At 40.2% G+C, this 13,725-nt stretch overlaps 1 protein-coding gene across 1 annotated transcript in view; it reads right to left on the reverse strand.

Moving 5' to 3' along the window:
* Positions 1 to 3,111: 3,111 nt before the first annotated feature.
* OLFM3 (olfactomedin 3) overlaps positions 3,112 to 13,725 on the reverse strand; it is a 53,094-nt gene continuing 42,480 nt past the window's right edge. Inside the window, exons 4-6 of the mRNA XM_050306965.1 lie at positions 13,339 to 13,558; positions 6,124 to 6,230; positions 3,112 to 4,448 (exon numbers count right to left, since the gene is read on the reverse strand). Coding sequence (XP_050162922.1) covers positions 3,771 to 4,448; positions 6,124 to 6,230; positions 13,339 to 13,558 — 1,005 coding nt within the window. The 3' untranslated portion in view covers positions 3,112 to 3,770. The remainder of the gene's footprint in view (positions 4,449 to 6,123; positions 6,231 to 13,338; positions 13,559 to 13,725) is intronic.

A 13,725-nucleotide genomic window follows, 5' to 3' on the forward strand; every position in this document is an offset into this window, starting at 1 on the left:
GTATCAAGACTGTTTCCTGGCAATTCTTGAACTGAAAAAGGATACAATTTACTGGATGGATGATTTGCTGTGAATGGTTTATTCATTTCTACTCTAGCAATTTATAAGCATTTGTTTATTATGACAAATTACCAGGTAGCAGGTTTATTCAGGCTGTGGTTTGAAACAAACAGCCTTTGCTGCAGATCCAGCCTGCTGAGCTGAGTGACAGCTACTGCCCCTGAGCTTGTCTGAAAAGGAACATTCTTAGATATAAGCAATCTGTGATTAAAACCTTGCGTCAACCTGTCTCACTTAACTATTTCCTTTTAATTTTTCAAATTGAATGCTGTCTTTTGCTAGCAGTGACTACAGTGCTGAGGAGGCTCCACAGAGTCACCCTGCCAGTGGTCTGCCTGGCACTGTGACAGACAGGGCAGGCTGAACAGCCTGTGTGTGTAACAATAGACCTGGTAGTTACTCACAGGCAAAACTTGCCAGAAGGGACTGTAAAAGATTATTACTGTTCAGGAAGCTTTCTCTGGGGAGGTTTGTTCTGCCTGTTTTGTCCTGGGGACCAGTAAGTCCATTGCAGGGAGGATGCTACGGGCTTTGGTGTGTGCCTCGAGCACGTTCCCCAGGCTCCCTGAGGACAGGTGTGCCTGCTGGCTTGGCAGACTTGTGCTCCATTTGTGGCTGGGAGCATCCCCCTCTGCTGCCAGCACAGCTGTGTGAAATGTAGGAATTCTGCTTTGGGTGCAAGTGACACAGTCCTTTTACATGTTTATCCCTTGAAGCGGGAGGTCACTAAGATATTAAAACAGGCTCTACAATTAATTTTCTCATGTTTAAGGATAGTTTTTTCCCCCCCTAGAGTACTGATACCTCCTCATAACAAACAGCCCAGGCTTCAACTCTAAGAACTTGTAGGTTGCTTCTACATTATGAAATTTTTCTGCTTGTGCTGCTCAGTTATGAAGGCAAAGATTTTAACACAAATTTGCTTATAGGAGGCATGGTGTTTTCAGCCTTTTGGGAATATGACTATGGGATTTCCAATTTAGCAAAGACGGGTGATCAACACTGATTCACAGGAAAATGAATGCTCCTTAGCAGGAAGTTGTGTTGCTTGATAATGCCTTGCTGTGTTTTGTTGCATTGGTGGTATGCAAGCTGTTATTTCATGTTTAAAGCTACCGGAGTCCAGCCCATTGTTACTAATTTGGAAGGGCAGGATTTATCTAGGTATGACAAACCACTTTTCGAAGGTGCCTTTCCTGCCCCTCTTATCCATCCCTCTCTAGCACCCTGTAGTAGTGTCTGTTTCTCTTTCCTTTGACTAACAGGGGTGTGTTACCCTTTAAAAGGCTAAGTGGCACTGAAATCAGGTGACATTAATCTTCCTCTAAGAATTGTTATCAACCTGTACTAGTGTGCATGCTAATTACACAGAATGACATTCTTATAAAGAAATATGGTAGTAATCATTTTTTTCAGATGAAATGATCCTTGCATCATGACTATGAGTCCAGTTGATGATGATACAGTAGGAAGTTTAGTTTCTCAATTACTAATGTTTTTAGGAATGCTGTCTTGGTGAAAAACTATTTTGTTGAAGTTACTCTGCAAAGAGGAAAGGTTAGGGTTTGCTTTGTGGCTTTTGATAAAAATCTGAACATACTTCATTTTCATAAAACATCCCTGTATGACATAAAATATCTTTTTTAATGAGTAGTCATATACACTTTCACACATCACACAGAAGGTTTCATTGTCAATACAGGAAAGTTGGTTACAGGAGGGAAGTGATGTAATTTGTCTGTTTAGCTGAATTGAATCTCTTGAAATTCTGTGTAACTGATTGTAAGGGATAACAGCTATCATTTCAGCTAGGCAGGAGGGAGGAGATGGAAGCAGGAAAGTAACTTTTCTCTGGTCATGTTGTAATTTGTTGGGTTTTTTCCCTTTATCAGTTCTTGAAACCTAATTAGCTTTTTTTTTTTTTTTTTTTTTTTTTTAGCCAGTATGAAATAAGGCAATTTGTTCAGCTTCATATGGGGGCTTATATTATAAAGTAGATTTGTAAACATAAATAGACATATTTTATAATAATGAAAACATTAATGAGACTTAAGGCGGTCTCAGCTGGTATGTTGGTAGAACCAGCAAATAAAATGTCTTCAAAATAGATCTGGCTTTTCCATTTCAAAGGATATAAAGAGAAGAATCTCAGATTTTGTGAGCTTCACAAAGCTTCAGCTTTCACAGAAGTTTTTGTCTTTTTGCATTATGTGAGAGCCCAGCTAATAAAAAATCTTATTACAAGTGCTTAAAAATGTTACTTTCTTTCCATTTACGCCAAAAGAGATAAATAGCACCTCATTCCTTTTTTCTCAATAAAATGTGCACATTCTCCCCACCCCCTAGTGTCTAATGAGATAGCGTAGCAAGCCACACAGCTTTCATAAATATTTGTATTTTAAAGGCATCAGTTTTGACCATAAGCAACAATTCTACTGCTGGCAAATCCCAAACCTCTTTGCAAGAGGTTGGCCTCAGCGTTGTTGCCATTTCCTAGCAAGAGTTACCAGGTGCCCCAGTGATCACCCATGCTTTGTACCTTTTCCTTTGTGTTTTCTCCTTGATTATGGTCATCCCAGAGAAGAGTTTTGTCAAAAGATAAATGTTCTTCTATTATGAGTAAGAAGACAGGCAGATTAGGGAAAGGAACTTCACTTCTAGCATTGCTCCTCACTGCCCCAGAACAGCACTCACGCTGAGCACTCCCACTCCTGCTGCAGACACGGGCACCAGGCTCTCTCTGCTTCTCTCCTGTAAAGCCCAGATCAGGGAGTGAGCATAAACAAGGGCAATACAATGGTGGAAGGGAAGAAAGCAGGAGAAACAGGCTGAGGGAGAGAGAAGCCAGCAGGATGAGATAAAAATCGGGCAGGGCAAACAACTGTAAAGCTGAGACGGGTATGAGGCTTCAGTAAGTGCCAGTGGTGAAGAAGAGATCTACCAAGCAAAGCTGAGAACAGGAATCATGCATCTGAGAAGCTACTGGTCTTTCTCAGAAATAACAACCTTTTAGCAGATTTTTACCACTTTCAATTGACCCATAACCAGAACTGCAATTATTTCAATATATTTTATAAAAAATAGTACTTAGTTTACTTTCACATAAGTGAAGAGATACAATTGCACAATGGTGGTTACAATGGTAGAAATACATACTGTCGATAAAATGTTTGCAAGAGATTTAAAAACATACTGTACAGCACCACATCTGAAATTGGGTGATGGCAAAATGAATCATACTCCATGTCTAAGTAAATTAAGTTCCTAAATCTTTCTGAATAAATAAAAAAATACAATGTGCAATATGTGTCTGACACTACCAAAATGCTTCCTGAAGTTAAGCAATAGATTAAAACCAAAAATGAGGTAAAAAAAGACATTCATGCATTTAAGCCAACATTAGTCTCTGACTCTAAAATAAGGCAGATCATAATCTTTTAAAAACTGTCTTTAGCCACTTAAATCCTCTTTAGTGCTTTTCAAGACAAGGTCTTGACAGACCTCGTAGAATCATGAGTTAAGATGCTTTTATTTCCGACAGGTCATTTTTGACAGGCTCAGCCATATTTGAAATGCATTACATAGTAGAAAATGTTGCTTTTCCTCAATGAAGAAAGAAATGTAAATTAAAAGGAACTGAGAGAGATGGATGCTTTTAGAGTTAATCACAAATGAGACTGCTTTGACGGAGGGAGGTGAGGGAAAGAAAATTATGTGTCATCTTCAGTTTTAATGACGTGGAAGAGGGTGACGTTAAACAGGACTTGATGTCCGTTATTCCAGGCATAGAGAGCTCTATCTCTTGCATTGTAGTCAAGCATGGATATATGGAAATACTGATTATGGAAAGGAATGTCTGTATACTCGTAAGTGGAAGTTTTTGTGGAATACGAATAGTAGACCTTGGCTCCTGTTAAGTGAGAGTTAGTAACGTACAAGGTGCCGCAGATCATGAAGGATTCTCCAGCGCTTCTCTTTGGGTAGCCTGTGCTCCAGCTCTTCAGCACCTCCAGAGTATCCTGGTTTAGCTGGCTGATGACAATGTTGCCTGCGTTCTGGTTGGTGGCATACACAGCCCACAGCCCGATTTCATCTGCCATCAGATCAATATCAGAGAAGCCCCCCCAGGTGTAAGGGTAGACATTGTGAAAGCCAGCGTACTCGAGGCTGCGCTGCGCGAGCACCCGCCCGGTGTCAAAGCTGTATTTGATGATGATGTTGCTCTGATACTTGTTGAAATAGAGGGAGCCATTGTAGACAACGTGGTTGGTGCCTGCCCACTTGAATGGAAGGTTGTATGTCCTTGACTCGGCCCCACTGACAAAGTCTGCCATTGATTTATATTCACGGACAATTTTATTGTTAGTGTAACTATCCATGTACCAGACCTGGAAAGAAAACAAAGATTGGGAGTAAACATCTGAAACACAATCTGTGAACATGAGGATGATATGGCATGATGGATAAATTGCAGGAACAGAGGGAAAACAGGTTTTAAATATACAGCAGGCTATCAAAGGACAATGCTGCTCACGGTGCTGTTACAAAAGCAGGAGGAGCTCTTGAATTTCTGAATCAAAACTTACCTATACAGGTGAACTTTAAATATAACTGTTACTAACTACAGTGTCTGCATTTTCAGAGAAATTCAATTTTGGATTGTTCAGTGTTTGGGTTTCTGCTATATGGGGCTTGCTTAAAGATATTCCCAGAGACTAATAATCTAAGAGAGGTGGAAAATGGTATGCGAGCTAAACTTGAATTTATAGTTACGAATAAATGGGGTTGAATTTTTTTCAGCTGAATCTCTAATGAATGAAAAATAGTCTATTCTTAGTAAAGAAAACAAAAACAATAGCAATGAAACCAGTAAACTTTATAAACCATTTTTTCTCCTTAAAACAGAATCAATACTTCTGTTTAATTTGCTGTATGTAACTTCCATTCCCCATTTTTTCCTTCATGCATTTTGCCTTTTCTCCTTTTAGTTTGTCAGAGGACAAATAAAATCCTGACTAAAAAAAAAAGAATGATTTCTGGAGGGTTTTTTATGCCAATTTCAAAACTGACATTAACCAAATATTTGTATAAACACCGTTTCAGCCTCCAGCTGCCCAATACTCGGTGCAAGGAGGGTTTTGCATGCTTTGCATGCACAAGTAGTCTGTGTGTTGCTTGAAGAGGGTGGCAGTGGGGGCCATGTGGTGGCTGTCTGGGGAGGGGGTGGCAGGGTGTGCTGAGAGGGGACTACACAGGGAGCAGGTGCTGATGGAGACAAGGGCTCATGGGGTTGGTTCTGGAGCAGCCACTGCTGCCCTGAGGTATCAGAGGAAACATTTTCAGGATAAGATGGGGCCGAGCAGAGTTTGCTGCTCTCCTAAAGTTAACTGAGATTTCTGGGGTCAGTAGTAAACCTGCACGGGCACAGCAGGCATGGGAGAGCTGCACCCAAATCTTTAGTTATTGCTATTTGTATGCTACCTTTGTTTTTTTTCTGTATTCAAAAAGTTAATGTTGTGGGTCTCATACAAATGAAACTGTGTTTCGATTTCCAAACCCCTTGTGAGAAAGCACTTCTTTAAAGATGTGCCCAATTTGAGACCCTATTTTAGATCCAAACAATAACATAACTTGGATACGATGCAGAAAATGGCCTGAATACAACTTATATGGGGCCTAATCCTGTAAATTTTAACTGTGCTGAATTACAAGTCATGCTCTTGAGTAAAAGTGTGGATGTTTGTTTTACAGTACTTGAGTTCTTCAAGACACAAACTCAATTAAACATGTTAGGAGATAAAAAGAAAGTGTAGTGAGTTCAGAGAGATGTTTGTCATCCCTGAAGAAGTTGAAGGCATAAAGGTGCTTAGCTAACTTTCGTCTTGGGATATTTTTGCACAAACACTGTTGCTTTTTCTCTGAAGATGTTTAAGTGTGAAAATGACTGAAGTAGAAGAAACACACTTGGAAGTGTAACTTCCTGGGGGAAAATACCTTTGTAAGGATTAAAATAAAGCAAGTTAAATAAAAGGGGGCACAAAGACAGTCAGTGTCTTTACATACTCGGTTATTTTTCTCCGATGCCAATGGATCCGTCATCCAGGCTCCAAATCGGGTTCCAGATATCTTCACTGTAATGGGACCTGTTATTTTCATCAATTTGCCACATGCTGAAATTAAAAAAACCAAATGCATTAATGCAAATAATTGCACAACTCTCCTTGATGTCAGTCACAGCACAGGACCAATTGCTCTAAACTAAATTGTGGCTCCAGGGGATTCAGACTTATGTTGAAGATGGATTGTCATCTTCACTGAAGGAACTTTTCCATATCTTCTGAGCTGAAGTGAAGAACACCTAATGATAAATGAAATGAAGACGTAACCCTCCGTCACTTTTGCCTTCAGGAATTTCAGTGCAAGGCTAGGACTGACGGATGTTTCAGTTTTCCATTGACCAGGGTAAGAGGGTGGTTAAGGGCAGACAGGAAAAAATGAGCTTGTACACAAAACAAGCTGCACACAAAGCTTGTGCCTGACTGCCCTGTGGTTGCACACACGTAGCTGTTCCAGGACTGGGGGCTGGTCTGAAGAAAGTATGAGAATTACTCAGCAAGCTGGGCTGTACCACTTGGCTTCTGATTCATTAGACTGCCTCATATTAGACTGTCTGGGAGGAAATAATGAAAGTCGATATGATCTTGGATGCTGACCTTCCTAACAATCCAGAAATCTATATTTTAAGGGACATTAATAACATTCCTATTAGCAACAAGCTCCTGATGGAATTCATTGTATTTACCAAGGATTAATATCACGTAGTGGTGTGCAGGTGATTAGGTAAAATATTATGGTTTTACAGAAAAGATGTTCCATAAGAATGTAAAAAGAAGTGAAGTATTTCACCAATTTCTTTAAACTAAAAATAAGTACTTTGTGCTACATGGGTGTGCTATACTGTGAAACCCTATCTATCTAGGAAATGTGGAAAACAAACTGCATCTGTTGTTGAGAATGAATTTATTCAGTTCAGAAGAGGGTCACATTAAGCCTAAAGTTTCTCCTCTCTGTAACTGCCTAGGAATGTGTTGTGCCAGCCTGTTTCAGTCCCTTAGAATGGGGTTAATGCTGTGGGGACAACTCAGAAGCTGCTTGTGGAGTTTTTGTTCACAGCCAATTGGAAATGAAGATAACTGAATGCAGGCTGAGACCTCAATGAGCAGGGTAGGCTGTGTCTATTTTCTAGGTCAATTAAAAGGCACTATTATTTACAGATCTCAATCTATGTACGTTGTAATATTTTGAAGATATTTTTGGAATTTCCTGTTTTAAAGAATCTTATAGGGTTTTTGCAGTTGATTATCACAGCACAGATTTTTTATTCTGGATTTCTCTGTAGATAGGCTGCTATTGTTGTGTGCTGAGGGCTCTTTTTCTACAGCTATGAACTGCTATTAGCTTGAAAAGTAGAGGATTATATCCCATGAGCGTGAAGGCTTTTACTTTTAGATGGTATGTTAGTAAATAGTCTCAGAAATGGGCATGAGATACACTCAAACCTTCAGAAGGGTTAACTTTGGAATTTGGAATAAAAATATTAGAAAACTAATAATAAGTAGAAAGAAATTGGAAAAAAGAATTACTGCTGAATTTGTAGTTTTTAAAATAATTAAAACACAGTGAATGTATGAGCTATAAGGTATATACTAATTCGTGCCTTTAAAACACAGTATTTAAATTAGTAGGAAAACATAAGGAAAGAATTTGGAGTCTGAGACACTGTTTCTTCTATCAAAAAAAGAAATCCAGGAAGTTAAATGTGGAATTATATACGAGTCGTGAAATTTTGCTTCTGAATGGACAAACCCTGTGGAAGGGGCCCATGGCAGAGATGTGAGGGTGCCCTGAGAGCCCAGCTTTGTGCATGGGCTGGGTAATGCCGGGTTGGGGCAGGCAGGGCAGGGTGACAGTGTGTTATCAGTGTGGTTGGGGCAGGCAGGGCAGGGTGACAGGGTGCCTGCAGTGTGGTGGGGGCAGGCAGGGCAGGGTGACAGGGTGCCTGCAGTTTGCACCTGTGTGGCTGGATGAGCAGTGGGGGTCAGGGAGAGGTGCCGGGGCCAGGCAGAGCCAGCACTTGGCCAGTGCAGGCACAGCATGGGGGGCCGTGGGTCGGGTCCCCCAGCCAGGGCGGGTGTGTGACAGCTCACAGCTCTGTGTGTGTTTGTGGGCTGGGGGGAGCAGCAGGGGCACACACCGAGCTCGAGGTCCCACATCTCCAGCAGGGGAGGTGTAAAAGCAGATGGTGGGGTTGTAGGACGTGCCAGCTGCTGTGGGGGTGTGCACACAGCTCCGTGGGTGTTTGTGCACGTGGTGATCCACATGTGACTGGAGTTTTTGAGTGTAGCCAGAGAAGGGTGTTCAGAAATTTGTGTGTCTAGTACTAATGTACCTCTGCTGCATTACTCCTATTTATCCTGAATGTAGAGTTCACTGCCAGTTGAATGAACCAAGCTGCTTTCCCCTGTGACAGGAGTCAGATGCTTTTAGAGAATAGTCTTTCAAAATATATTGAGATGCTGTTCAACGTGAGAAAAAGAGATGACACTGTACTTCAGCCACTGAATTATCAGCAGTTTGAATCAGGGTGTATTTATGTGATCAATTTTTTATTCTCAGATAACGTGTAGTGATCAAGAAAGGAAGACTCTTAGGACAGCTGCTGTATAGCTGAGGGGCTGCTGACTGAAAAAGTGACAAAGCTTCTCTTTTCAGCACAACAAAACAGAGCATTTTGTAAGAGGCATGAGAATTTTTCTTCCTCCTGCCCTACAGTATGACCCATCTTTCCTTTTCCTTGCTCATTACACAGAAACCCATGGATCTGCCTATTTGTATTATAATTTGATGGAACTGATATTTAAGACTAAGGAGTAATACTACAAGTATATTTTCTGTATATAGTAAGTTATTCCTACTGTAGTGATAATTCATATCCCATTAGCAGGTTTCTTCTGTAAACCTCAGCAGTACCTGAAGTGTGCTCACAGCATGTACAGTAAAAAGGATGCAGCAGAGCTGTCAGTGCCCACCCCAGTCTCCTTACAGTTGAAAGATCCCTCAGCATAGGAGCTTAATATATAAAGTCTCTGCTAAAATTCTAGTCATTTAAGTCTAGTTGCAGACAGCCTTTAATAAAATTATTGACATGATTTTAAAAAATGGGAAAATACTATTTACAATTGTTTACCCTCACCCTTACTCCAGGTGCAGATTGTTTCTAAATCTCCCTCTTCTGTAATCTGCAAAATGTTCAGGGCCAAGTACATGCATGTCACCTGTCTTTTGAATAGTGGCAACTCCAACCAAGCAGTTAAGTCCTTTCAGTTCAGAAAGTACTGCTTGAAAGAACAGGACAAGGCCCCAAAACAAAGTCTTGGTTGAATGGTCAACCTTGATAAATCAGCTCATGCTGTTTTAAACTGTTCAAGGCTGCACAAGTAACTTCTGTAGAAGTAAATTGTCCCAAATATTCCACAAATCAGCAGGCTTGCCTAAATACTGGTCTTGTGAATAGAGTGAACCTATTGCTGACAGATGATGCAGAGAAATGTGACATCAGGAAAAAGCAACAGAGGCCAAATTTTCCTCCCCTTCTCAATGAAATTCCTCTGACCTTCAGTTCACGCTTTACTCTGTCAAACTGTCAGCCAGTCCCCAATGCAGTTGCTTCCAGTGTTGGATCAGAAGTGAACACAATTATAGAAACTGTAAATCTAATTTCTCATTCTTCAAGAGAAAGGTGGTGTTGCTTTCTCCAGTTCTGTCTTTTGGAGCCCTACCTTCAAATGTGCCCACCCAGTTGTTACAGCAGACCCCTAAAAACTGGTAGAATTGGAATAATTTATGTTTTGTTCATTACAAAGTAGCAAGTGTGCTGTTTGTGCTGAAGTGTTTTTGACTTACTAACACAGTGAAGTAATTTATTCCAGCTGAATATCACAGCATTTTGATGATACATTACTACAGTATGCAGTTTATGAATCTGTGTAACATGGAAATAATTGGTTATGGTGACTTTATAAAGATAATTCCCTTCCAGCTTGCCCAAGCCTGATCTTGCATTTGATACAGAAATTAAATGAATGACAAATCTCTCAAGAGTAAAGCTCAATATAATCTCTAACAGTTCACTGACAAAACAAGGTGAGTTTCCTCTGTGGTTTTAAGCACTTCCAACTTTGCATTCAGTCCAAGAAATTTCCCTTACTCTCCCACTGAAGTTGGTAACAGCTTCTTCTTCTCTACTTAAGTGTAAAACATGTTGATCTAAAGCCAGTCTGTATTCTCAGCTGCAGAATGAACCCTTTAACTCTTTGTGTGGCTATACTAAAATTGATCCTGCATGCTGAGGTTTTTTGCTAGGGAATGGCAATACTAATATACTGAAGGCAGGATCATTTACTTAACATTTTTCTGGCATGGCAAGTCTTGGAGTCTGAAATGAATGAAAATTCCAATTGATTTTCAGCTGTGGCATTTCTTTAGCTCATTCTGTATGTAGAGAACTAGAGAACGGACAAATGTAACGTGAAATGGGAATCACTTCTGGACTAGGAATGTTCCATAGCTGTGAGGTGGTGGAGAGTTAAAACTAGCCTGTGCATTTTTTTTCCCCAACATGGCCAAAGCCTTCTTGCCACCCCTTTTCCTCTGTTTTGGTTTATAGCAATATAGCAATTTAATTCCCTGACAGGAGAAGGACCAGATGCTAGTAAGAATATAGGTCAAATGTATCTTCATACTAGCAAATGTGAAGAAGTTCAGGTACACTAAGAAAAATGGTAGCCCGACTTATTTATTTCCCTCATTTCATAAACACATTATGACAAGAATAGGAGGGTTCCAAGCACACTGTGCAACCTGCACTCTCTCATAAACTTACATGTCCTTAGAGGATTGCCAGCAAAGGACCCATGTGCACGTGAGTGTATGTGAATTTGGGGTGTGTGCAATCACATGCACTTCATGTTTAGTTGCATGCACCCTTTTAAAGCTTTGTGAACAAATTTCTCAGCGGCTTCTTCCTGGATTTTCTCTTATTTCACAGAGAAGAAGCAAATTCCAGTCATCACAACTGTTGTGGTAATCACTAAACCTCACTGAAAGTAAGACAACTGCTCACTATATGTTGATGATGTTGAAAGTGTTGCCAGTGCAGATGGAAGATCTCTTGTAAGAGGCCAGGACAACATAAATAATGCATTACATGGCTGAAAAACACCTGCTAGGGAGAAGAATGGAAAATAGCTATTGCACATGCTGATTAGGTAATTATATGGTGAAATGCAACAAAATGTGTGAAAATTGCAGCCAGATCCTGAGGCAGCCTTCTGCTGCCATAGGCTTCTGGCCATCAGACTGGCAGGGACAGTCCCAGCTGGATCATCCCCAGCGTGGTGAATGTGGCCGGGAAGGAGGTGCAGGCACGAAAGCTGTTCTGCCCTTACACTTCCTGATCTGGACTTTCAGGAGTTACAACAGGCCTGACTGAAGCTGGTTTTGCTTTAAAAGGTACACAGGGATAGGTGAAAAAACCAGCCAGTCCCTTAACAGGTGAGCATAAACGTCATTTAAGCATCTAAGACCAGGGAGTAATGCCAATAAGGATGAATGAATCTGTGTTAGAGCTTGAAAAGATCCACTCCCTTTTGATAATGGATATGCTTAATATTTATTTTATACAAACATTTTCTCTCTACTATTAATATATGCAATTTTAATAGGACTTTTTTCTGTTAGGTACATCAAGGGAAATAGAACGTGTTGCAGGAATTGAGGATAGATAGGATGTGAATACACCAAGTAATTCTGTTGTTTAAGATCTATCTCACACTGTAGTCACTTCACTAATCAATATTACAAGATGGTGTAGAAGCAAAGAAAAACAAGATACTCGTTAAAGATAAACTATTGGAAAATACTGTCTATTCATAGGAATTTTTTTGCTGTGATATTGCAACACAGATTTTCTCCTGACTGTCTCTTGTCAACGCAGTAATGTGCTATTATGTGTGTGTACTGAGGGGAAAATAGGATCATAAGAAATTTGTGTTTGAAGAGGTCTTTCATGTATTTTAGTGCATCATCACTGTGCTATTTCCAGTGTAAAATAAAGAAACTGAAAATAAATAATTTAAGAGGCTAACTTAACCTAGATTTTTCTCATTCCATTGCATCACAAAAATAAGGAGGCTCTGCTTATCTGTCAACAAGATATTTAAGGTCATGTGTAGCACTTAGAAGTAAACATCCCACACTTGATAATTGAGACACCGATCACAGGACTGACCCTTGGAATTTCTGGTTTATTCACGTTCAGTGTTAACTTTCAAAGTGTTTTTCTTAGAGGGGCTGGATTGCTGCAATAGTGATCAGTTCAGGAGTCTCAGAATGGATGGATAGACTGGGGAAAGGGGAGACTGCATTGTGTTTGTAAGGCAGGTAGGTGCTGCCTACCCCTCCTGGGGGAATGGAAGTTAAGGCTGACACTTGAAAATGGTCCTTCAGGCTCTTAGTTTTGGTGGCTGATACTGAGCACTGGTTTTCAGAGATGCTCGATGTTTCACCTTTTCTAACTAAAGCCAGCACGTGAGCACCAAATGGAGACTGCCTGCTGCAAATCTAGTGAGTGCTCGCTGGGTTTGTTGCTGTGCTTCTTACAGAAATCATGCTTTGTTCCCTTAAATTAGGTGTAATGCTTAATTACATTTTAATGCAAATTGGAGAATGGCACACCTCTCTTAGTGCTAATATTACACGTCTAAACACAATACAGCCAGAGTGGGCTCTCAGGTGTCACAGCAAAATGACAGGGTTAGGATGTGGACATCTCAATACTGATTCCATTCTATTTCCCACTATTTTTTTTTACACTGTCATCCCAAGGGTGACTCTAGTAGCAATGCCTCTCTGAGCTTTTTCAATAGAGTATTTGCAGCTCTCCAACTGGTTTTCAAAACTCTTAGGTTTTGAAATTGCTGTCTGTTATCACTTTCCATCTTAATTCCTTCTGTATACAGTAGGACAGGTCATTATCTAAGATACACTGGCACAAAGTAACTCACCTTAGCTTCAGTTACTCTTGATTTTTATTAGGGTAGCACAGATCAGAATATAATGTGTAGTCTTTCACCAAACAAAAAACTTAATCTTTCTTAAGAGAGACAACTAAAAGTACACAGCCAAGGAACCAAATTTGCCATGAACTTGTTAACTTACTGAGCTTTTTCATGCAGTCCCGGAGCCTGGTTTCTAAACTGAGTACGCGCTGGTGGAGTTCGTCATAGTCATAAGCACCAATTTCTTCCTGAATCCCAGTGAGCACAGTAGACAGATTCCTAATTTCCTCCTTGAACTGGGTGATTAATTTGGCATCAGTTTTGTATTGTTCCAGAACTGGGATCAGTGGCAGGAGTTCATCCATCTTTTCTTTCAATTCCTGTTAAAAGCAATCATATGTCCATGAGAGCAGTTTAAAGGAGTTCAATCCCCTAATTTCCTTTAATGTAATATTTATGCTTGATTACTAAAATGACTTGGAAATTATTATTTATTTTAGTTACAGATCTATTATTAGTCTGTTTTGAATGTCTCAGAAACCTCACA

This window comes from Myiozetetes cayanensis, unplaced genomic scaffold, assembly GCF_022539395.1.
Source record: "Myiozetetes cayanensis isolate MyiCay16 unplaced genomic scaffold, myiCay2020 scf12, whole genome shotgun sequence".
In the NCBI taxonomy this organism is placed as follows: Eukaryota; Metazoa; Chordata; class Aves; order Passeriformes; family Tyrannidae; genus Myiozetetes; species Myiozetetes cayanensis.